Source organism: Urocampus carinirostris, chromosome 12, assembly GCF_059441175.1.
Source record: "Urocampus carinirostris isolate Australia breed hairy pipefish chromosome 12, RoL_Ucar_1.0, whole genome shotgun sequence".
In the NCBI taxonomy this organism is placed as follows: domain Eukaryota; kingdom Metazoa; phylum Chordata; class Actinopteri; order Syngnathiformes; family Syngnathidae; genus Urocampus; species Urocampus carinirostris.
The window spans coordinates 11242851-11265894 of NC_142360.1; the positions used below are offsets into that span (position 1 = coordinate 11242851).

A 23044-nucleotide genomic window follows, 5' to 3' on the forward strand; every position below is an offset into this window, starting at 1 on the left:
TACATTCTATTTCTGGCCTCGTCTATTGTGCTCTAAACACACAAATTGTGCTTTTAATTTGGGGGTGGGCGTGAACGACGAGCAGCTGCAAGCCATCGAGTGGCATAATCCGCGTTTTTCGTTCCGCATTTGCGCGCTACTCATTCATTCCGGAAAAGACAGTTCCCACATGGCGACGATCCACGTTGATCAGCGGCCAGTTTTCCCCTCCCGCTGTGCCCTCGCCCCACGCGTCACATTATGCATTTGGCCAAAATCAAAGATGCGGGTGGCGTCTATCAGTGACTTTCCTGCAGAGTGAGAGCGACGCTGTATCTAGCACCTTGTTGTCCGATACTAGAAAAACCAAAATAAGCAATTCGGAAATTAAGTATTTCTGTCTTCAGGGGTAGCATCAGAAGCTCCATTTATTACTTTGTGTAAAAGCAGTAATTGTACTTTATCGTGTATCGATTTATCTGTCGATCCATTTTCTTCATTTTGAATGTGATGAGCTGATATATTTTGATATACTGAATTTTCTGGGCTATAAGATGCACCCAAAAACCCCAAATTGAAATTTGAAAGTGCGCAGAATACGGTTTAAAAGAATGGAGACGCATACAGTATTTATAGGTGAGCATTACTACACGAGATGTTATGGTAAAAGTGGGCAAAATCGCAATAAATTGTACACATCAGGATTAGAACCCAGGTTGTAGAGGTGAGAGCGCCTACAGTCTATCACTAGACTACCAGTGGTAAAGTTGACATTTGAAAGGGTATTAGAGTTGAACTCATCATCAAACTATTTTTACTGACGATGCCAGAAACACTGATTTTGTCATGATTACTCAATGCCTTTACCTGTGCCCGCTCGTTTGGCGCCAGCTGCAGCTTGTTGCATGAGTGATTCCCCTCCTATTTATACCCAGTACGCCAGTAACTCCTGGTCAGTTCGTCAGCAAACCTCTGCATAAGCAAGGCAAGCACTTTGACGGTCCCTACTCGTCTGTTCCTGATTTGCCCGTTTGTCTCCGTCCATCAATCCGTTTTGTCCATTTGACCACGCTCTGATCTCCCGCTCCGGCTATCGACCCGTTTTTGCCCCTGACCACGCTCCAATCTTCCGTCCCGGCGAATCACTTCCGCATTCCACTCACGCTCCCATCCCGTGAGCTCCTTGCTCCTACTGTCCAGCGATCACCGGATCGCTGGCGTTTGTTTCCTCGAGATCCCAATAAACTTTTGTGTCAAACGTTACGCAATGGGTCTACCATTTGTTCTGGTTCTGACAGATTTAGGTGCAATCATCTCTTCACCTCTTCTCCTGTACGTCAATAACGTTGCGAAAGACAGAAACAGAAAACAGTAGTCTCAATTTTATGGGCTTATGCACGAAAGACAATTCTTGGGATGAATTCTGGTATTCTTGTTTCTCACTAATGTAATCTCCTTTTTAATTGGTCTGATTGCATTACAAAAGAAACAAAAATGACTAATTGGCTGAAATATGTGCTAACTTAAAGTATATAGTTTATTATTTCATTAAATGTTGATCTATTTTTCCAGTAAAATAATAAAAAATAGTAAAGTGAGCAAATATATGTGTCAGCTTGTTTTGCTTATTTTTATTATTATTATTATTATGTTTGCAACCTTAGTAGAAAATACATGGGAGTTGGCCTATCTGGACTACATGTATTTTGTGGACTTGGAGAAGGCATTTGTTCCTGGGGGAGCTCTGCCGCGTGGTGCTTCGGGAGTGTGGGGTACCGCACAGTCTTATGCAGGCTCCCTGTATGACTGATTCCAGAGTTTGGTCCGCACTACTGATTCATCTAAGTCTAGATCAGAATTGGCGGGGTAGATGTCCAGTTAGAGGCATCAGTAGTGCATATTTCCTTTTTGCAGATGATGTGGAGCTGTTGGCTTCCTCAAGCCTATGACCGCCAACTCTCACGGGAGTCTTTCGCCGCCGAGTGTGAAGCGGCCGGGATGAAGATCAGCACTTCCAAGTCCGAGACCACGGTTCTCAGCCGGATAAGCGTGAAATGCTCTTCTGGGTTTTGGATGAGATCCTAATAGAGGAGTTCAACTATCTCAGTCTTGTTTACCAGTGAGGGTAGGCTGGTACGGGGACGTCATCAGACTGATCGGTGCAGCGTCTGCCATCATGCGGACCCTCTACCGGTCTCACGTGGTGAAGAAGAAGCCTAGCTGTAAAGCAAAGCTCTCGATTTACCGGTTGATCTACATCCTTCCCCTTACCTATCGTCATGAACTGTAGGTCATGACTAGAAGCGGCTGAAATAGGTTTCCTCCGCAGGGTTGCTGGGCTCTCCCTTAGAGATAGGGTGAGAAGCTTGGTTATCTAGGAGGGACTCAATGTAGAGCCACTGCTCCTCCTAATTGAGAGGAGCCAGTTGAGGTGGCTCGGGCATGACCTAGAAGACGCTGGAGTGACTACGTATCTAGCCTGGCCTGGGAATGCCTTGAGATACAACCGGATGAGCTGGATGAAGTGACTGGGGATAGGAGGGTCTGGGCTTCCCTGCTTAGGCTGTTTCCCCTGCGACTCGACCCCAGATAAGCTGAAGAAAATGAATGGTTGGACAAGAGAAACAAATAAAACTGATCTTCAAGTTACAGAAGGTTGCAAAATTACTGAAAATAGGATAATAATTTATTTTTTGCTTGTAGTAGAATTATTTTTGTATGTGTAAGCTGCTTCTTAGATTGAACAGAAAATATGTTTAGGAAAAAAATAATTATTAAGATAAGCAAAATAAAAGATAGTATTACTTCTTTGAAAAAAATGTAAATGTGCAAAAGAAATCCTAAAAAATAAAAACGATCTACAATCTTGGACAGATTTGGGGATATACATTTTCTTAATTTATTAGAGAAACAAGTGAACCGTATTAGTAATTGTAGTGTAATAGCATTTATATTTGTTTATGTGTGAGTTGTATTTTCGTAGTGCAGGGGCTGACATATTCGCTGGACACGCAAAGGTCCCTGGTTCGAGACCGGGTGGAAACACATGTTGGCCCGGAGTGGGATGGGCGCCAACAGGCTTGTACACACCACAATAAATGGTGCCCCTGCAACCCTAGTGGTTATGGGATCCAACCATCCAACCATGAGTGAGCTACTTATTTGTTTGAAAGGCGAATGTGTTTTGAAAATGGACTCTGTTATTGAAAAAAAGACAAAAATCAAGATTGACGGGATCTTTAAAAAAAAATCAGGAATCAGTGACAGACCAAAACACTGCCATCAGTGCACTCACAATCAATCCTAAAGGTTTTTTTTTCAGCAACATGAAATTTGTAAATTACATTCTTTTTCATTCAGAAGGGCAAAGTTGATATGCGATTTCAGCAATTCTGGAGAAAGAATATAGTCCTATTCTGATTACAGGGGTAGTGCAGGGCGCTGATTGTGCAGCACCTGTAAAAGCTGGCATTATTACAGATTTTCTACAGCCCCGAAAATGAATACAAAGTCTCAATCACAATTTGTATAATACCAGTCCTCATTGTGATTGACTGGCTGATTGCAGATGGAGGCTTAATTTTCATTGCTAATCAATGAGCGGCTAAGCGCTTTCGTCTGGCGAGCTATCGGGGTGGAGGTCACTACTGTAGAGATGCAAGAATGATGACAAAAAATATAAGTGTTTACTGCAGATCTGTTATTAGTAGGAGGCAGCCTATTTCTCTTTGCTCACCCCCACCCCCGTCTTCTGTGTTCAGCTCGTCCTTTTCCTTAAATGGAGCGAGATGACAAGGCAAAAGGCGGCAGTGTGGGTCGCTGAGCCACTTACTGCTGCTCAATATGCGATACAATACATTTGGTTTAATGTTACTGATAGATAGGCATGATCTTACCTTGTGTCTACACTTGAGAACAACTCCATAAGCACCTAGAAGGAAACAAAATCAATTGAGACATTTCAAATATAAATTGATATGCTGCCAATTTTAATCAGTTGAATACTACCATTCACACGTTGGCCAAAAACAAGGATCCAAATAACAGATTTAAATAATCCATAAAGAAAATTTACCAACTTTGTAAAAGTATTATTACAAACATTAGAAACCCGCAAGCAATGCAGAGTAATGCGGTTTACTTTTCGCGGTTCCGATTTTTATCGTGCATTGTGCTCTGCAGCAGACAACACACAAATGCTATGACGCGGGCAGGTTGTAAAGGGCTGTGTGTTTGTTTTGTATAGGTGTGATTGTCTGTGTGCGCGGCAGTGATAGGCTAGTGTATGCTGTCAGTCAAACAGGCGCACAATTCAATGTGTCCACCAACCAATAACCAACTGCAAAGCAGGGCGACATATAGTATTTCAGCATTTTACAGTCACATTGATAAGAAATTCATCAATTAAATCAGACTCTGCGAAAAGTCAGAAGAGTGCAAAGAAATACAAACACCACTAAGTGCTCTGTGGATTGTGTAATGGATCGGGGAAGAGACGAAGGCGGCGTCTGGAAATTAAGTAAAAGCAGGGCCACGGATTCGGCCTACTCCTGCGGCTATGTAAAAACTCTCACAATCTCACCAATGCCAGGTGCCCTACCCTTAAAATGGATGACGTGGAGATACAACTTGTGGCAATCCTCTGCATTTGTCTTGGTTGTATTTTAATTATCACAGAGACCTAGCTCATTTCAAGTATGCCCTATGCTAGCATTCAGCTAGTCGACCACTATCTACATCGCTTTCTCCTAATTATACTATTGTAAAATGACAGTAAAAACATATGTTAATTCATTCAACTGCAATTCTATGGTCTGTGTTTTTATTTGTAGATATTTCTTTTTTAACAGTCATATATATTACATGTTACTGATATCTGATAACTAAGAAAATGAATACATGTATCTTCTTCCCGGATTTTGACTATTGCAGGACTTTTTGGGAACGCAAACCCGCAAAAAAACAAGGTAAAAGTGTACATGATTTTCTGGTCAGTGTGGGGGTTTTTATTTAGTGTTATAATCATGATCAGACTTTTAAATTTCCATATCAGTCTTTTTGCCATTCTATGCTTACTAAAAAATAACCGAAAAGACTGAAAAGAAACTTCAAAGGATTATGGTTAAATCCCTCAAAAGAAACACCCACATCTGTCCGCCAATCAGATAACAGCAATGTCACAGCCCTTTTGAGCACAAGTACAAGAACAACGTATGTTAGAAACTCTGAAGTTCCATCATCTAAGAAGTACCAAAAAAGTGATCACACAGTCTACGATCCAGGGCTCTATTGAAGGAGTCACTGTGTCTTATTGCGCCCAATGTACAAATGTTGAATTATGAATAAAAACGTCTTCACATTTTAGATTAGTTAATTCTCATTAGGTTCCACGCATTTTGTTACTCCTTGCAAAGGTACCTAATGTTTTGGCCAGCAAAGGGATGTGAAAGTGTTTTCTTCTGCTGCTGCTGGTGTTGTTGTCATGCCAACAGAGTCAGGCAAAAAAATATACTTTTCTCATACAACGGCAAGCGATGATGACGTGGTGATAGCTTGTCATGCTCATACATTTTGGCCAGAAGAGAAAAGAGAAACATTTTGCATTGAGCTCTTTGTTTTAGTTCACATTTTCCTAAAAATATCACAAAAAAGACAAAAACAATTAGTATTAGTCGTAATTTTTACAAATCAAATTTTGGGGAGGATTAAGGTTGAACTTCTTTTGAATCTTTTCAATTCATTGTAATCTTATTTAAACCAAATTATTGTCTGGGAGTGATGGTGGACTCCTGTTCATACTTTCTTCAACTCATAAAAGATTTGAACAATTTAAAGGAGCTGTACGAATTTTGAAACTTTGTTACTCTCTGCCAACATATTCTGGCTTAAATTCATGATTCCAACTTCAGTAAACTCAGTCATGATGCACATGCAAGTACGTGCATTTCGTAGATGCGCTTGAATAAACTCTTTTTTCCTCTTTGTTAGGGGTTTGGGTTGGCGTTTGGATTATACTAGAAGCAGGCCTTTTCTTACTTTCGCTATTTTGTCATGTGACAAATATAATTAGAAAAAAACTGCAGGGATGAGCATGATGTCACTCTCAAACACTCCCCCAGCACCCATACCTTAAACCTAATGTGTTCCGCTCCTGACAGCTCTGAAAGTATACAAGTCAAGTCATACTTATTTGTATCGCCCCTAATCACAAAAGGTCTCAAAGGGCTGTACAGAACACAAAAATAATGAATAATATAACATCAGCTATACAGAATATTTTCTGTGGGAACGGAAATATTTTCTGCAAAATGAGAGCTAGTTTTTGCAACAAATTATTGCAAAGGGCACCCAGTTTGATTTGCATCTTAAAAGTAACAGCTCATGTTATTACTATATTCTTACTGTGTCATTAACAGGTTAATTATTGGAAGTGTGTTAAGTTAATCTTAAATGACTTTTGTGGGTTTCATAAAAGTCTAGCATTAAAATAGGGACATGTTGGTGGGTAACAGTGACAAAATTGTGGTCATTTATGTTTCTGTCATTTAAATTCATTTTGAGGATTTCAGACTGTCTTCCTGTATTTTTGTACAGTCTACCATAAAAGGTATTCAAGGGCAATTAAACGCTGCCCGAATGAGTCTAGCAATGGTAAAGGGACAGGTGGCTAAGGAAGTAGGACACGGCCTTTTGGCAAGTGGCCGCTCATGTGACGATATCAACCCTGGCAGTCCTTCGCTCAGCCCCCCGGGGGCGATCACTTCGGGATGGACCATCCAAGTGAGCAAGCAAATGAGCTCAGCTTTGCTAGGCACTTCTCTGCTGGCTCGGCTTGGAATCTAGATGGCGGGTTTTAAATTTCAGACCCTACAAGACGATATCAACAAAGCTAAGTTTCAGCATATAAAATTGAAACAGAAACAGGTACGTGTGGGGGACTAATCCACAACATGTCTTAATTGGATGAATAATGGCTATGGACCACAGCATGTGATCAAAAAGCTGGAAACTCAGGCAATATTACAGCTTTATGTTTTTGCAAGGGATTGCACTTTTTTTTATTCTAACGTGTCTAAAACATAAAGGAATGTCCAAGAAAACTACCATTTTGGGATAAAACTATTTCTTTTCTGTGATGCAATTAAAAACAACCAAAAATTGCACATCTGTTTTCCTCTGCACTACTGCACTATGCAAAGTACTGTGTGTACTGTATATATGTTTACCTGACTGCCATTTTGCAACTATATCCCAGATGCTCCTCTTGCACTACTATATAGTATTTACTATATACTATTGCACATCCATATATTTGGGACATTTCAGCATGAAGCTTTTTCAGCTGCACCCCGAATGTTATTGATAGTTCTTTGCCTGTGCAGTCCACAAAACCCAAGTAGTCCTGAGAGACGGAGTAAAGACACTTTAATGCACTTTAATAGGCTTGCAGCGGGCCAACCACCCATTTCTCTGGCATTCAGCCATGAGATTGGCGTACTTTGCCCGCTTCCTCTCCTGAGCTTCATCCATCCGGTCCTCTCAGGAGATCGTCAGCTCAAGGAGCACCAACTGTTTGCTGGCTCCAGATATCAGCCTTATGTTTGGCCAGAGTTTTATAGGTGTGATGATGTCCTCAAACTAATGCATCCCAATGTGCCCAGAACCAACAGATGGAATGTGGCAACAAAGTTTGATGATCAATTTGACAATCGAGCAAAAAGGTGTATGCGCTCAATGAAAAATTTAACAACATTATCCTCCTGCACAAGGGCTCACAGAAGCGGTTTAATTACATAAATGGTGAGCAGTGTGCATGGCATGTCCGCGTGAGCCCTCAACAACAATTGACTGACCTTAACTCCACGGAGGAAAAATCTATTCGCATTGCTCTCTGTTGGACTCACCGCACAGCTCAAGTTCAATGACAGACTTTTTTTTTTAAACAGTTGTAAATTTCCTCCTTGAACTCACGCCAACAGACGCCACACATGTCATTAAAACTACGACACAAACTCGTCTGACTTTGAGAAATCGGTCTGTGCTATTAGAAAGCTACAACCAACTGGAATCCGTTTACCACTATATATTCTACACTATATATAATACTATACTATAAACCTGAATTCCGAATGAGCAGAACTAAACTCTTTTAAAGCATATTATTTTTAAAAATGGTGAAATGTTTCCTCTGCAAACAGTTGCTGACTCTAAAATGATTTACCGTTGCACAGAGACTCACCTTCACCCACAATCCCAAGGACCTCAAATTTATTCATGACATCACCGACGTCACAGGTCTTCACGAGGTCATGGTTTGGTGGCTCTGGGACAGAGGGGGGCGTGGCGGGCCGCTGGCTCTCGTCCAATGCGGCGCCCCTCGCCGCATGGCCGTCATCTGCAATCCAAGTGCAAACATCACTCAGGAGTAAGTCGGTGCAATATTTTATATAATAGACCTTTGGTTTGCATGTAAACCCTTTAATGACCCCTCACAAGATTTTTTTTTCTTTACAAGTGAGCTTCAGATTTGTGTTATACTCACACCGTTTATGTAGTGAAAATCCTGCCCATGGGGATAAGGATGTCCACAGGCTGTGTACTTTCAGACAATAGCTAAGCACTATGTTTACAGACATTTTTAACAGTAGTTTCCATTACTTCAGACAAAATGGCAAGGCAGACAATCATTTTAATGCGACCCATTGAAACTGTTGTATACACAATCGCAGATAAGTCCAATTATACCGTTTCCTCAATGTGTTGATTTGCATTAAGTGTTAAACATAGATAAAACACAAGCCAAACTCTCTTCATGAGCCATGGAATGAGTTTGCTTGCTTTTTTAATGATATCTTCAAAATGTAATTTCATAACAAATGACAGTGATAAACTATTGCTTTTTGATGAAGATTGTCAAACAGCACACACGTCACATGTTTTCTTGAATAACTAAAACTGAATAACTTCTGATAAGGGTCTTCTTGTGTGCAAAATGTGACGGTCCAAACAATTGTTGTGTGGCCAACTGATGGTCAAACTTAAATGATGTGCACGATAAACATAAATTACAGAGGCAGAACAGTGACTGTCTAAATCAGGAATCTCTAACCTTTTTCAAGCCAGGAGTTACTTTTTGTTATTAATTAGCGCAAAGGAATCCTAATTAGACATCTCATCTCATCAGCTGCACCGCTTATCTTCAGTAGGGTCACGGGGGACTGGTTGCCAGCCAATCGCAGGGCACACAGGGACAGACAACTCGCTCGCTCATTCACACCTAGGGACAATTTGGACCGGCCAATCCACCTGAAATGCATGTCTTTGGAATGTGGGAGGAAACCGGAGTGCCCAGAGGAAACCCACGCACACACGGGGAGAACATACAAACGCCACACAGGAAGTCCGGTAGCTGGATTTGAACCCACACAGGGGGTTCCCAAGACCTTAGAACTATGCCGCACAGGCGCTAACCACTGTGACGTCGTATTTTGTTATTACCAGGTGTATTTGTTGGAAGTAAGGTTAAATAGACTCAACCAAATAAAAAAATCATTTGACTTGAAAACGTAACGACCCAGCACTGGCAAACTATTTTTCAGAACAGGCCGTGGGCACCATGTTGGAGACCCTTGGTCTAAATTAGTTCCTGTTGCCACCTAAATTGCATGCACTACTATCATGCATTACAGAGGCAGAACATGGATTTAGAATTATAAAATACAATTAACAATTTTGATATCAAGGGGTTGGCTTATATGTGCATAAAGCAAAATTTAACATAAAGGAGCACGGGACAGGCAGAGCTGTCCAAGTCAGGCTTTCTGTCAGTTTAGCTCAACCGAGATCAACCCTCAAAAGTCAAACTATCTCGCCGACTCGGGTGCTTCAGCCTTTATCTTATGTCCACAATGACCCAAGGCTGTGCCGTACCATCATGTCCCCCCTTCTCGTTCAGTCAATCAGTGATCAAAGCGCCCCGTAGAGCAATTTTTTGTATATTGAATCAGGAAATAAAAAAGCAAGCCATTTCTTTTGAAATTAACGTTGAATAAGAAATCTTGATGCGGTTGAGAAAATGGTTGGTACCCTTTTTTTCGGCCACTTTTTACCACAGAGGTGGACCTCTTGAAGCGCATCTCCCGAAAGTATGTTAAATCTCACTCTATAAAGCATATTATTTTATGAAATGTTTATATTTTAGTACAAAACAATACAAGTTACTCATACAAGCCTCAAACATACTTATACAAACCTTAAACATACAAAATATAGCACTGGAGCGACTTAAGAACAAATTCAACTTACGAACGATCGTCTGGAAACTAACTCGTCCGTATGTCAGGCAGCATCTGTTTTCACGTTTACATTGTGACCTGTATAATAATGCATGAAGTTGAAGTATTTCATCAACCTTTACAACAATTAAATCATTTACATAACCCTCTAATGCATACTTCAGGCTCTTTTAGTGACTTGGGGGCCCAAAAAGCATCAATTGCATCCTGTTAAATGTCTCCTCCTGTGACACATGCCACAGCGCTCTCCAAAGAAAGTTGAATCTTTGTCCGAGTAAGTAAAGGGGCGGGGCTTATCAAAACAAGGATCTTTTCAAGCTTTCCCCCAAATCTACCCACCAATTGTCTACTCGCTTCCTCCTCTAGGGCCCGAGAACGACAGCGCTGTGGATCTTTGTGTGGATTCTTGGCGCTCTTGCTATCAACACAGTGAGTCATGCGTGGTGAAGATGACAGTAGTTTGTGCGCGGAGATGAAAATATTTGCTACTTTTAACCTTTTTCCCTTCACAAAACCAACATCACTTAATCAAAAATGGCTCAAAAGGTGCAATGAAAAATGTTTTGGGGGATCGGGTCTGACCACATTTCCTTGATGGCAGAAGTTAGAAAGGGATGGTAGTTTGAATTGTACTTGTTCATCTGATATTCTTTTAATCATATGGACGTACGTTTGGATGGAGCGTTTATTCAATTTAAGTAGGTGGCACCCTAGGCAACAACTACGGCATCTGAATCTTTGAATTAAATCTAATATAATGGCAGTTAAATACTGATTTTTTTTTTTACTGCACATAAACATGTTGTTTAAAAAAGTAATTGTATATATATCAGTCAAGAAAATAAGTATTTGAACACCCTGCTATGTCGCTTTGGACAGCTCTTTGGTCTTCGCTATGTTACAAGTTAAAGTCTTACTGATTGTATGGGGTGGACAGGTGTTTTTATGCTGCTAACGACCTCAAACAGGTGCATCTGATTCAGGATGATACATGGAGTCTAAGTGGACTTCTAATGGGCGGACTAGCAAGTCTTTCGGGGTCAGAATTTTAGATGATACACAGGTGTTCAAATGCTTATTTGCAGCTGTATCACACAAATAAATTGTTAAACGAATATGCATTGTAATTTCTGGATTTTTCTTTTTAGTTTATCCCTCTCGCAGTGGACCTACCCCTCCATGATTTCTAAGTGGGTGAAATAGCAAAAGAGCAGGGTGTTCGAATACTTATTTTCTTAACTATATGCAGACAGACAGATACATACGTAGATAGGACGGCTTGGCAGCTGAGTGGTTGGCGCACAGTTCTGATGTCGTGGGTCTAAATCCAGTTACCAGCCCTCCTGTGTGGAGTTTGCATGTTCTCCCTATGCCTGAGTAGGTGTCTTCCAGGCACTTTGTTTTTTTTTCCCACATTTCAAAGGCATGCAATTCAGGTCAATTGGCCACTTCAAAATGTCCGGAGTGTGAATCAGAAAGTGAGTTGCATGTCTCTGTGTGCCCTGTGACTAGCTGGCAACCAGTTCATGGTGTCCCCTGTCCACTGCCCGAAGACAGCTGGGATGGGCTCCAGCACCCTCCCATGATCTTAGGGAGAATATGCGGCGCAGAAAATAGATATATTATATTATACATACTGTATATATTTAGTATACCACAAAGGATCCCCAATATATTTGAAAATAACTGGATGTTTTGCATTTGTTGTGGGGTTTAGATCATTGACTTTCTCATTTTTTCCGTAGCTCACACGCAGAAAAAGTGTGAGCACCCCTGCCTTTAAGCCAAAGTGTGTCTTATTTAGCACCTCTAAGTGGTAAATAAATATATATTGATTTTAGTAATATGCAAAACAGACAGCCATTTGTCAAAATACTTGTTGGTTGAGAAACTAGCTTGTATTTTACATAACATGAGCATCATCTTAAGGTAGCTGACATAATTGTCAACCATTTTGCTGCTTTGCTTGCTTGGGGTTGTCCATCGATTCGATGATGACCATCTTCTTTTAATTGTGAGTCTGCTGATGTTTGAAGAGTCCGATCCTGGATCCACAGATGCGGTTACAGACAGAGCATGTGAAGGGGGTGCTGGGGGGAGCAGGGGTGGCCTGGCGAGCATGTCTCTTTGCACGCTTTGCTGCACGGTGTTGCATGCGCTGTTCCTCCATGTAATCCACTCCATGTGAGCAGTGGGAGCGCCAGAGGTCTCGGCAGGAAGCAAGTTCCTCCAGTGAGGAGGGGTTTATCCGACATCTCTTCAGGATGTTCTTCATTTGGTCTTTGAACCGCTTCTTCTGCCCACCAGCACTGCGTTGGCCTAGATGTAACTGACCATAGAGGACACGGCGTGGCAGTCTGTGGCTGGGCATTCGAACAACATGCCCCAGCCACCTAAGTTGGCGTTGGGCCATAATGGATTCCATGCTGCAGCTGCCTGCCCTCTCCAACACCTCTGTGTGCGGCACTCTGTCCCTCCATGTGATGCCAAGGATCTTCTGAAGACATCTTACATGGAAGGTCTCGAGGCTCTTCAGATGGCGGCTGTAGATAGTCCATGCCTCACATCCATACAGTAATGTCGTGATGCATACAGCTCTGTAGACCAGCATTTTGGTGTGGAGTCTAAGGTTGTTATTTTGAAAGACCCTTATCCTTAGTCGACCGAAAGATGCTGATGCTTGCTTGAGACGGCTCTGGATCTCATCATCCAATGAGCAGGTGTCAGACACTATGCTCCCCAGATATTTAAAGGTGGGCACCATGAGCAGGTGTTGCCCTGCTGCTGTGAGGGTTATTGGGTTTGGTAAGAGGTCAGCACTGGACTGACAGAGTACCTCTGTCTTCTGGGTGTTGATCGTCAGTCCCATTCTGGTGTATGCAGTTACAGCTGCCGAGAGAATGTTTTGCAGAGCCTCCGGTGTATGGGCAACCAGGGCACAGTCATCAGCATACTGTAGCTCAATGATGGTCTCTGAAGTCAGTTTGGTAGTTGCCTGTAGCCTCCTGATGTTAAACAGGTTACCATCAGCCCTGAAGTTGATGGTAACTCCAGCCTGCTCCTCCATCCTTCTACGTAGCAGTGTTGTAACACAGACGAGGAAGATGTTGAAGAGAACTGGAGCCAGCACACAGCCTTGCCTCACTCCAGTTTCGACGCCAAAGGGCTCTGAGCTGTGTCTTCCAACTACCACTCTGGCCGTCATCCCTGAATGGAACTGTGCAAGAATGGTGAGAAACTTGGGTGGACACCCAAATCTCTTCAGGACTTGCCACAGTAGGTCCCTGTTCACTGTGTCAAATGCCTTTGAAAGATCGACAAAGGCGATGAACAAGTCCTTGTGCTGCTCCCGGCATTTCTCTTGGAGCTGACGTGTCACAAAGATCATGTCGACTGTTCCTCTGTCCTTTCGAAAACCACACTGTGACTCTGGGATGACGCGTTCCGATATTTTAGAGATGAGTCTGCGAAGCATGACCTTGGCAAGGACCTTTCCAGCAGTGGCCAACAAAGAGATACCCCTACTGTTGGAGCAGATGGATTTATCTCCTTTATTCTTAAAGATGGTCACAATGTTCGCATCTTTCCACAGTTGCGGGACACACTCTCGTCTCCACACCTCTGAAATATATTGAAACAGTGTCCGTGTACAGAGGTAGCCTCCTACCTTGAGAAGTTCAGCTGGGATGTTGTCAGGTCCAGGGGATTTATTGTTTTTCAGGGTTTTGACTGCATGCAAGATTTCATTGAAAGTTGGCGGGAGGTCGAGGTCTGGCAATGTAGGATGTTCAGGGAGTTCTGAAAGGACAGTTGGTTCCACTGTGGTGGGCTGGTTGAGCAGGGTGTTGAAATGCTCAGCCCACCGCTCCACTATCATAGCCTGATCCTTGATTAGAGATGTTCCATCAGCAGATCTAACAGGTGCCAGTGAGCAGTGTCTGGGGCCATAGATGGTTTTTACTGCATCATAGAAACTGTGCATATCGCTTCTATCAGCGTGAGACTGGATTTCATTGGCTTTTGAGATCCACCACTCATTTTGCAGTTTTCTGAGCGTTCTCTGGGCCTCGGAACGAAGGCCTTGCCATAGCTTTTTATGGAATTGAGATTGTGGGTTGTTCAGGGTGGCTCTGTGTGCCTTGTGCATTCTGTCCAGGAGGGTTGAGATCTCTCCGGCATTCTGGTCAAACCAGTCCTGGTGTTTTTTAGTTTTAAAACCAACGGTTTGGGCTGCAGTGTCAAAGAGGGTGGTAGATATATAGGTCCACTTCTCATCCATCCCAGCCTCTGACATGACCAGCTGCTCAATGTTTGCCAGCCTCTCTGCTAGAGAGCAACGGAAGTTGTCAAGGGTGTCGCTACTGGAGAGTTTGGCACAGTTGAGTGTCTTCCTCTTTGAACCACCCTGACGTGCTAGGGGCCGGACATGCATTCTGACCTTTGTCAGAATCATGCGGTGGTCGGTCCAACAGTCTGCCCCACGCATAGCTCTTGTAATGAGCACGTCCTTCAGGTCAGCCCTCCTCACGATCGCGTAGTCGATCAGATGCCAGTGTTTGGACCTGGGATGCATCCAGGATGCCTTATATTTATTCTTTTGTTGGAAGATGGTGTTTGTGATGGTAAGGTTATGTTCCGCGCACAGACTAAGAAGTCTCATGCCATTGATATTAACTTTTCCAATGCCATGGGCACCTATCACACCATCCCAGTTTTGCAAGTTCTTTCCGACTCTTGCATTGAAATCACCAAGCAGCATGATTTTGTCATTCCTCGGGATGTGACTGAGGATGTCATCGAGTTCCTGGTAGAAGCGATCCTTCTCTTCATCATTCGATGGCAGTGTTGGTGCATAGGCACTAACTAATGTGACATGTCTGCATTTTGCAAGTGGGATGCGAAGAGTCATTAGTCTTTCACTGACACCCACTGGTGACTCTGTGAGCTTCAGCAGTAGGGTGTTCTTAATTGCAAAACCAACTCCGTGAAGATGGTGTCCGCCCATGGGGTATCCCTTCCAAAAGAATGTATAACCCTCCCCCTCTTCATTGAGTGAGCCTTCCTCAAGGAGTCTGGTCTCGCTGAGCGCTGCCACATCCACATTATATCGCTTCAGCTCGTTGGCAATGAGTGCTGTTCTGCGCTGTGGTCTGTCCAGACTGGTATCCAGGAGTGTCCTTATGTTCCATGCTGCAATTCTAAATGCTATTGTTTTTCGACCGCATAGTGGAATGTCCCGACAGGCGCGGTTTCCTGTCCGGGTACTGTGCTGAGTGGGCAATCTTTAGGCCACCTTTTCTAGGCCTTTCCCCAATTGGGGTGAGCAGTGCGGCCACTAAATAGTGCTGCTCAGACGCACAGGGGTCTGCCGGAAACAGCTGCCACTCAATCCCAGCTGCTAACGACCCTTGCCCTGTGCCGCTGACGTGCAGAGGTCCAGCTAAGAGCTTCCAGCTCATTCAAACCTGCTCCCGTCACTGGATACTCCATCGCCGCCAGACTTTTGTGATCGGGGACTCAGGTAAAAGAAGATACCTGCGCAATGATGGTTTTTAAAGTGGCGTAAGGGGTGCGCTTTCCCCAACGCCACTATCTTGATTGTAGAGAAGACGGTTCCAGTGGCAAGGGAGACCCTAGACGACCGGCATCTTCCTACAACTGCAGGCGGCTGCCGGGATCCAGGTCTGTGGGAAACCGCCTCAAAGCGTGCCGCCACCAGCTTTTGGGATCACTCTTAGTCTGAACTCTACCCTTCGACCTGTTCGGCTTGGGTAACCCTGCCAGGAGTACGAGACTCCCGCCGACATAGCTCTAGGGGTCATTGAGACGCACAAAGTGCCCCACCACGATAAGGTGGTGATCCGTCGGGGCACATTTTGCTGCTACGAGTACCCCAAACAAACCAAAAACCTCACAAAAGGCAGGGTAGAAAATAATGCGTTTTGGTCAATTCAAGTCTCCATAGTTTCTATTTTTCTTTGTGCTTTTCAGCACTCGTTTTCAGATGCACTTAGCTAGTGGTCCAATAATGCACACTGTCCCTTTATATGTTACAACATTTAGTCAGGCAATTGCATACCTGTCAACCTCATCCAATTGGTCCCCTATTAAAGGTTGAAATTACCCTTATAAAACGGTAATAACCCTTACAAACACAACACGGCACCTATTGACTCACAGCAAGACAGACTATGTATAAATACCGCAACAATAACAGCAGTCTACGACGATGTTGTCGTCAGCAACCAGTGACCGAGACGACCCAGATTAGGTCCGAAATGGGCAAGACGAGATGTTTTTCCCCGGTACTAAAAAGCCTCGTACAGAATATACATTATATTGTTTTAAAAAAATATGTAAAATACGGGGGAAACATAAAAGTTGACAGGGATACGATCTCCGTCACTCCTCTTTGCAAACGCCCCCCAACTTCTCGCCTTTCTCCGCGACACGCGCACACCTTCGTTACAGCCACTGCCTCCATGTTTAAGAACTTGCATTCGATTTCCTTAATATCATCTTATTCATATTATTACTGTATTTGTTATGTTTGATTACTATTTGAATGTGTTTTAGTGATCAGGAAGATGTGTTTTATTACTATTTTGGGTTCACTTGGATGGTTTGGGAGGATGGGAAGAGACCAATTAGATTTTAATTATTTCAAAACGGGAAAACGTTCTTAATGCACAAGCAATACGAACTATTCAAGCTACCAGCTTGACCCTGGAACGAATTAAGCTAGTTTGAAGATGTACGCACTTAGTCAGGCAATCGGACCCAAATGAGAGGACCCCCGAGCCTCTGCTTAAGAAGCATGGTCGGTGAAAGTGCGTTTGCGCACGCGTGGGATTCAACTCCCACCTGAAAAAGCCAACTAGTGGAACGCAACATCAATATCAGACGCCTTTGAGTAAAACACACAGTTAAAACGGACTCGGTTTTGGTTTCTAATGCAATGTGAAGATAAAAAACAAGTGAATGATGTTTTTGTCCCTACGTAAACAGTCAAGCGCCGTTTACTGCCAACACCCCCTTCTCCCCCGCGTTTACGCCGAATCAAAAAGACAAACAAAAGTACTCACTCGGTCAGAAGCGGGTCAATGGTCCAAATGGGCCCATCCATCCATTCGCTAGCGGGCGAGCTCTTTCCACTGACAAGTGAGCAGCTTCCAATCCAGCAATTGACTGGCTAAAGTGCGCTTCTGACAAGCTGCTAGCTACCTGTCGCCCCGGCAACGTAGTTGAGTGGCAGCAAAACACACCCAATTACAGCGACAACACGCTTTAAGTGAGTGACGCCTTTGAGTCAACTGGCCAATCACAAAACGCTTCTCCTCGATGCGGCGCTGATAGTGTGTTTCGAGCGAAGGGGGTATTGTTCTAATTTCTCAATTACATAATTCACAGTATCACACGCCACGTTCAGGGCAAGCAAGGGGGGGAATAATGGGAACGTCCAGTTGAAGAAATATCCATCATTCTTTCTATCGATCAAATATTTAAAGGTGGGGTGCATCGTTAGAGGTTTACCTAAAAAAGTTGAAAGTTAAATAATAATATATATTATTATGAGTTAATGTCCAACTGATTTAAAAGAGGCCGTATTATGTATTTTCCACCACGCCTATCTGCTTTTATTTTACTTTTAGCAAAGCTGTTCAGGGCGGAATATATTCGCTTTGAGGAATGGGGGCGGAGGGGAATGCTGGAGAGTGACGTCATGCTCATCCCCACGGGTTTGTCAGTGTAGCAGGAAAATCATGAAAGTAAGAAATAGGCTGCTTCTGTTAGTCCAAATGCCAAGCCTAAAAAGGGAATAGTTTATCTGAACGTGCATCGTGGTTGTTGTTTTGGTTTTATAATCAGTAAAAGTTTTTAAGGGCTAGTCGGATGCGGAGATTATAATTCACGCGTTTGTTGCCTCCTGTCTCGATGACTGTAATGCACTACTCTCTGGTCTCCCAAAGTCCAAAATCAAGAGCCTTTAGGTACAAAATGCTGCAGCGAGGCTTTCAACTAAGACGAGAAAGTTTGATCACATTACCCCTATTTTAGCTAACCTGTGTTGGCTCCCTGTTAGCTTAATAGGTGATTTTAAGGTTCTGTTGGTAGTATAGAAAATCATGCATGGACTTGCTCCCTCAAATCTTTCAGATTTAATTTCCCCCTATGTTCCGGTCTGGAGCCTTCGCTCTGAAAATGCTGGTCTACTAGTGATCCCAGGAGCCAAGAAGAGATCCGCAGGTTCGAGAGCCTTCTCCATTCGAGTCCCGGTGCTGTGGAATGCTCTTCCGACTGAGATTCGATCTGCAACCTCAGTGGAAATGTTTAAATCTAAGCTTAAAACACACTTCTATTCTATAGCATATAAATAACCTATATTTTATGGTAATATCTGTGTACTACTTGCCCTAATGTAGGTTTTAGATCAGGGGATGGTGTCATAATAGTCTGTGGTTTGCAATAATCTGTGGTCTGTGCAGCCCTTTGAGACTCTGTGATTAAGGGCGTCACAAATAAACATGACTTGACTTAATGTGTGAAGCAGTAGTGTTTGTAGTATGTACATTTCTATTAGTCTTAAGGAAGTATGTTCTCATGATAAAAATTTTAACAAGGATGTTTAATAAATACCTGGAAAGAAACCAAAGGTGGGTAGTAACGAAGTACCTTTACTCCATTACATTTAGTAAGTTTGGGGAAATTTTGTACTTCTTATTTTTAAATCCCTATACCTTTACTTGAGTAAATTTGTGAAGAAAAAAATTCTACTCCACTACATTAGGCAACATTGAAGTCGTTACTTAGTGACTTAATAAATCCCCTCCAGGTAATATTTATTATGACGGAGACGGTTAACCAATCAAATTTAGCAGCCTAGTCACGTGACCATATTCACTTTATAAATTGTTTACGGTTGAAACAGATGGAAAATGTCGCTTATCAATACAGACTATGAAAACACAGAAGAGGAAGGAAGAGCACCCCTGACCTCGCATCAAAAGCAGACTCCCCTTAAAAAGGGTGCCAAACACCAGCTACAATATGCAATGTCTCCTTTGTTTGCCGAAACAAATGGAGATTTTTGCATTCAAGAATTTAACATCGAACTTGAGGAAACATGTAGCGGTCAGTTTCCTGAATTCTAACTTTACTTTGCTTTTATTTGGTATTTATTACTTGCTTGTTTTATTGTTGTCTGATATTCTGTGTACAGGGAACTTGGGTGTCCTGAAAGCTGCTTTGAAGTAAAATGTATTATTACGTTCCTCAACCAACTAGTGTCTTTGATTCAAGCTTACATTTTTTTTTTACATAAAATACATAAATAGGAAGGCTTTTTTACAGTGCTGAATGCACAGTGCATATAAATTTAGCTTCACACACAAATGCATATAGTTATGCTACTACTTGGTGCTACATGTTCTTAATATATTTATTTGATTTATACCATTTTTGTTTAATTGTTTATTAAAGCACTTGAATTTACAATGCTTATTCTAATGTACTTTTATATTAAATGTATTTTTTGTTGATAAGATAATTTGATGATCTGATTGTGTCAAGAACCAGCACAGGATCATGACCCAACTGCGTGACGTTTCTCACACAAGCTTTTATTTTACAGGAAATGGGGAGTCATGCATGTTAGGCAGCAGTCTGGCGTGGAAAGACAGGAAACCAGAGACCGACGAAATGGATAACAATTGTCCGTTCAGGTATCGGACAGATGGGGTCGATACCAGACAGGACAGGACAGACAGGATTGATATTAAAACAGGATATCGAAATTAAACAGGACAAACTAGACGGGAATGAAACCTGGAGAGAATATTAACAGGACAAAATAAACGGGAAAAATACCGGACAGGAATACCAAGAGGAAACAGGACCGAGTCAGAACCCACGTCTTGCAGGGCAGAGGTTCGTTGATGGACTAACAAAGGGAGATTGATTGTTGGTACCCAAAGCATATCAAAGCTACGTCAATCTGATATAATAATCTAGATATAACTTTTTTTTATCAATTAAACACTTGCAAAAGTGATGCAAAACATCATGCACAGTAATCTTTGGTGTCTGTAGCTTAAGGTATTCTATAATCCCTTAATAGTATCTGTATAGATAAAGTATTTCTGCTATGGGTTTCCTCACCCTTTTCTATTTTTCAGTTCCATTAGATTTGTTTCGGGATGTGTTGTAGTTTAACCCGAATAAACACAAACAAAATTGTTGTATTATTGCTTGCATTGCGGTGTGAAAAATAAATCAAACAGCAGCGTGAATAATAGACATTTATCCAGTTCAAAGTCAGAACAGCGTTTCTCATAAGTGGACAAAACATGGATACTTTCAGGAAATGTTTTATAGCGTCAAGAAAAGAAAAAACACCCGAACGCAAAAGGACAGTGAAACATGCTTTTTTTGTTTTGCATTTCCGAAAGTTTATTTTTACATACCCACCGATATTTCTATTTACTGTCCTTATGTTTGGTTTACTCTAAATACTAAAATCGGAAGAAAACACTTTTTCCCAATTTAACAAAGGGCGGACTGAAGTAGAAACTCCACTTTCATTTTAGCATTGTTGCTTGGCGCAAAATCAAGCAACATTTTACCAGTGAACATGGCTTTGGCCTAGACACAAAGTAGCAAATAAAAGAAGAGGTCGCAGGTTCGATTCCCGGCTCCTCCGTGTTATATGTCGAAGTGTCCTTGGGCAAGACACTGAATCCCTAATGCCCCCATTAAGCAGGTAGGGGCCTTGCATGGCTGACTCCCTAATGGCGTGTGAGTGTGTGTGTGTGAATGGGTAAGTGTGAAGCACATTGCAAAGCGCTTTGGGAGACCTTCATTGACTTAAGAAGCACTATATAAATGCAGACTATTTACCATTTAATGAAATACTTTATGATCGGTGGAAAAAGAGATTCCGAAATTACAATTTTGCAAACGTCCACGTGTTTCAAAAGAAAGGGGTCACTAAAAAAGCAAGGACCTGAGAGATATTGCTTGTAAAAGCGCTGCATTGGGACAGTATTCTACATTTCACGATACATAAAGCCTAAAAAAATAGGATTTACAACATGTACATTGGGCGGCACACTTTTTGTAGTTAAACCCAGGAAAAGTGCATGTCAGATATTAAGTCCTTATGTCGCCTTAATACAAAACTCAATTCCAATGAAGTTGGGAAAGTGTGTTAATTGCAAATAAAAATTGATCCAAGTAAATTGCAAATTCTTTTCAACCCATATTTAAATGAATGCACAGCAAAGACAACATATTTATTGTCTTCACTCATAAACTTTATTGTTTTGGGAGAAAATCATCAACTCTGTAATTTGATGACAGCAACACGTGCCAAAATAGTTGGGACAGGTGTCAATAACTACTCAGAAAGTGGATGAATGGAAATCAACCAACTATTTGCAGGTGAACAGATGAATTAGCAACAGGTGAGAGTTGTTACTGGGTATAAAAAAGGGAGACCCGAACAAGCTAAGTCATTCACATGCAAGGATGGGGCGAGGTTCACCTCTTTGTGAACAACTGCGTGAGCAAATTGTTGAACAGTTTAAAAACAACATTCCTCAAAGTACAATTGCAAGGAATTTAGGGATATCATCATCTACAGTCCATAATATTGTGAAAAGGTTCAGGGAATCTGGAGAAATCACTGTGCGTAAACGGCATGGCCGTAAACCATTATTGAATGCCCATGACCTCCGAGCCCTCAAGCGGTACTGCATTAAGAACCGACATCAATGTGTAAAGGACATCACCACATGGGCTCAGGAACACTTTGGAAAACCACTGTCAGTCAATACAGTTCGACGCTATATCCGTAAGTGTGGGTTAAAACTTTATGTTGCAAAGCGTAAGCCATTCATCAACAACATCCAGAAACGCCGCAGGGTTCTCTGGGCCCGAGCCCATCTAAAATGGACTGATACAAAGTGGAAAAGTGTTCTGTGGTCTGATGAGTCAGTTTTCCAAATTGTGTTTGGAAATTGTGGACGTCGTGTCCTCCGGTCCAAAGAAGAACAGAACCACCCAGACTGTTATGCACGCAAAGTGCAAAAGCCAGCATCTGTGATGGTATGGGGGTGCATGAGTGGCCAAGGAATGGGTAACCTGCACATCTGTGAAGGCACCATTAATGCAGAAAAGTACATTCAGGTTTTGGAACAAAGTATGTTGCCATCCAAACAGAATCTTTACCATGGGCGCCCTTGCTTCTTCCAGCAGGATAATGCCAAGCCACACACTGCACGTCTCACGACAGCGTGGCTTCGTAGTAAGAGGGTGCGGGTGCTTGACTGGCCTGCCTGCAGTCCTGACCTGTCTCCCATTGAAAATGTGTGGCGCATTATAAAGCGCAGAATAAGACAAAGGAGACCCCGGACTGTTGAACAGCTGAAGCTGTACATAAAGCAAGAATGGGAAAGGATTCCACTATCAACGATTCAACAACTAGTCTCCTCACTTCCTAAACGTTTATTGAGTGTTATTAAAAGGAAAGGTGATGTAACACAATGGTGAAGAAGCCCCTTTCCCAACTACTTTGGCACTTGTTGCAATTATAAAATTCTAAGTTTATCATTATTTGCTTATGGAAATAAAGTTTATGAGTTTGAACATGGATAATCTTGTCTTTGTGGTGTATTCATTTAAATATGGGTTAGAAAAGGTTTGCAAGTCATTCTATTCTAATTTTACTGACATTTTAAACTTTTTCCCAACTTCAATGGAATTGACTTTTG

General features: G+C 42.3%; 1 protein-coding gene across 6 annotated transcripts in view; it reads right to left on the bottom strand.

Moving 5' to 3' along the window:
* LOC148354933 (cyclin-dependent kinase-like 5) overlaps nt 1-17506 on the bottom strand; it is a 48249-nt gene extending 30743 nt beyond the window's left edge. For all 6 annotated transcript variants that reach the window (XM_088349054.1, XM_088349053.1, XM_088349052.1 and 3 more), the window contains exons 1-3: nt 17360-17506; nt 8219-8374; nt 3876-3910 (exon numbers count right to left, since the gene is read on the bottom strand). In XM_088349054.1, coding sequence (XP_088205180.1) covers nt 3876-3910; nt 8219-8255 — 72 coding nt within the window. In that variant the 5' untranslated portion in view covers nt 8256-8374; nt 17360-17506. The remainder of the gene's footprint in view (nt 1-3875; nt 3911-8218; nt 8375-17359) is intronic.
* Nucleotides 17507-23044: the final 5538 nt, after the last annotated feature.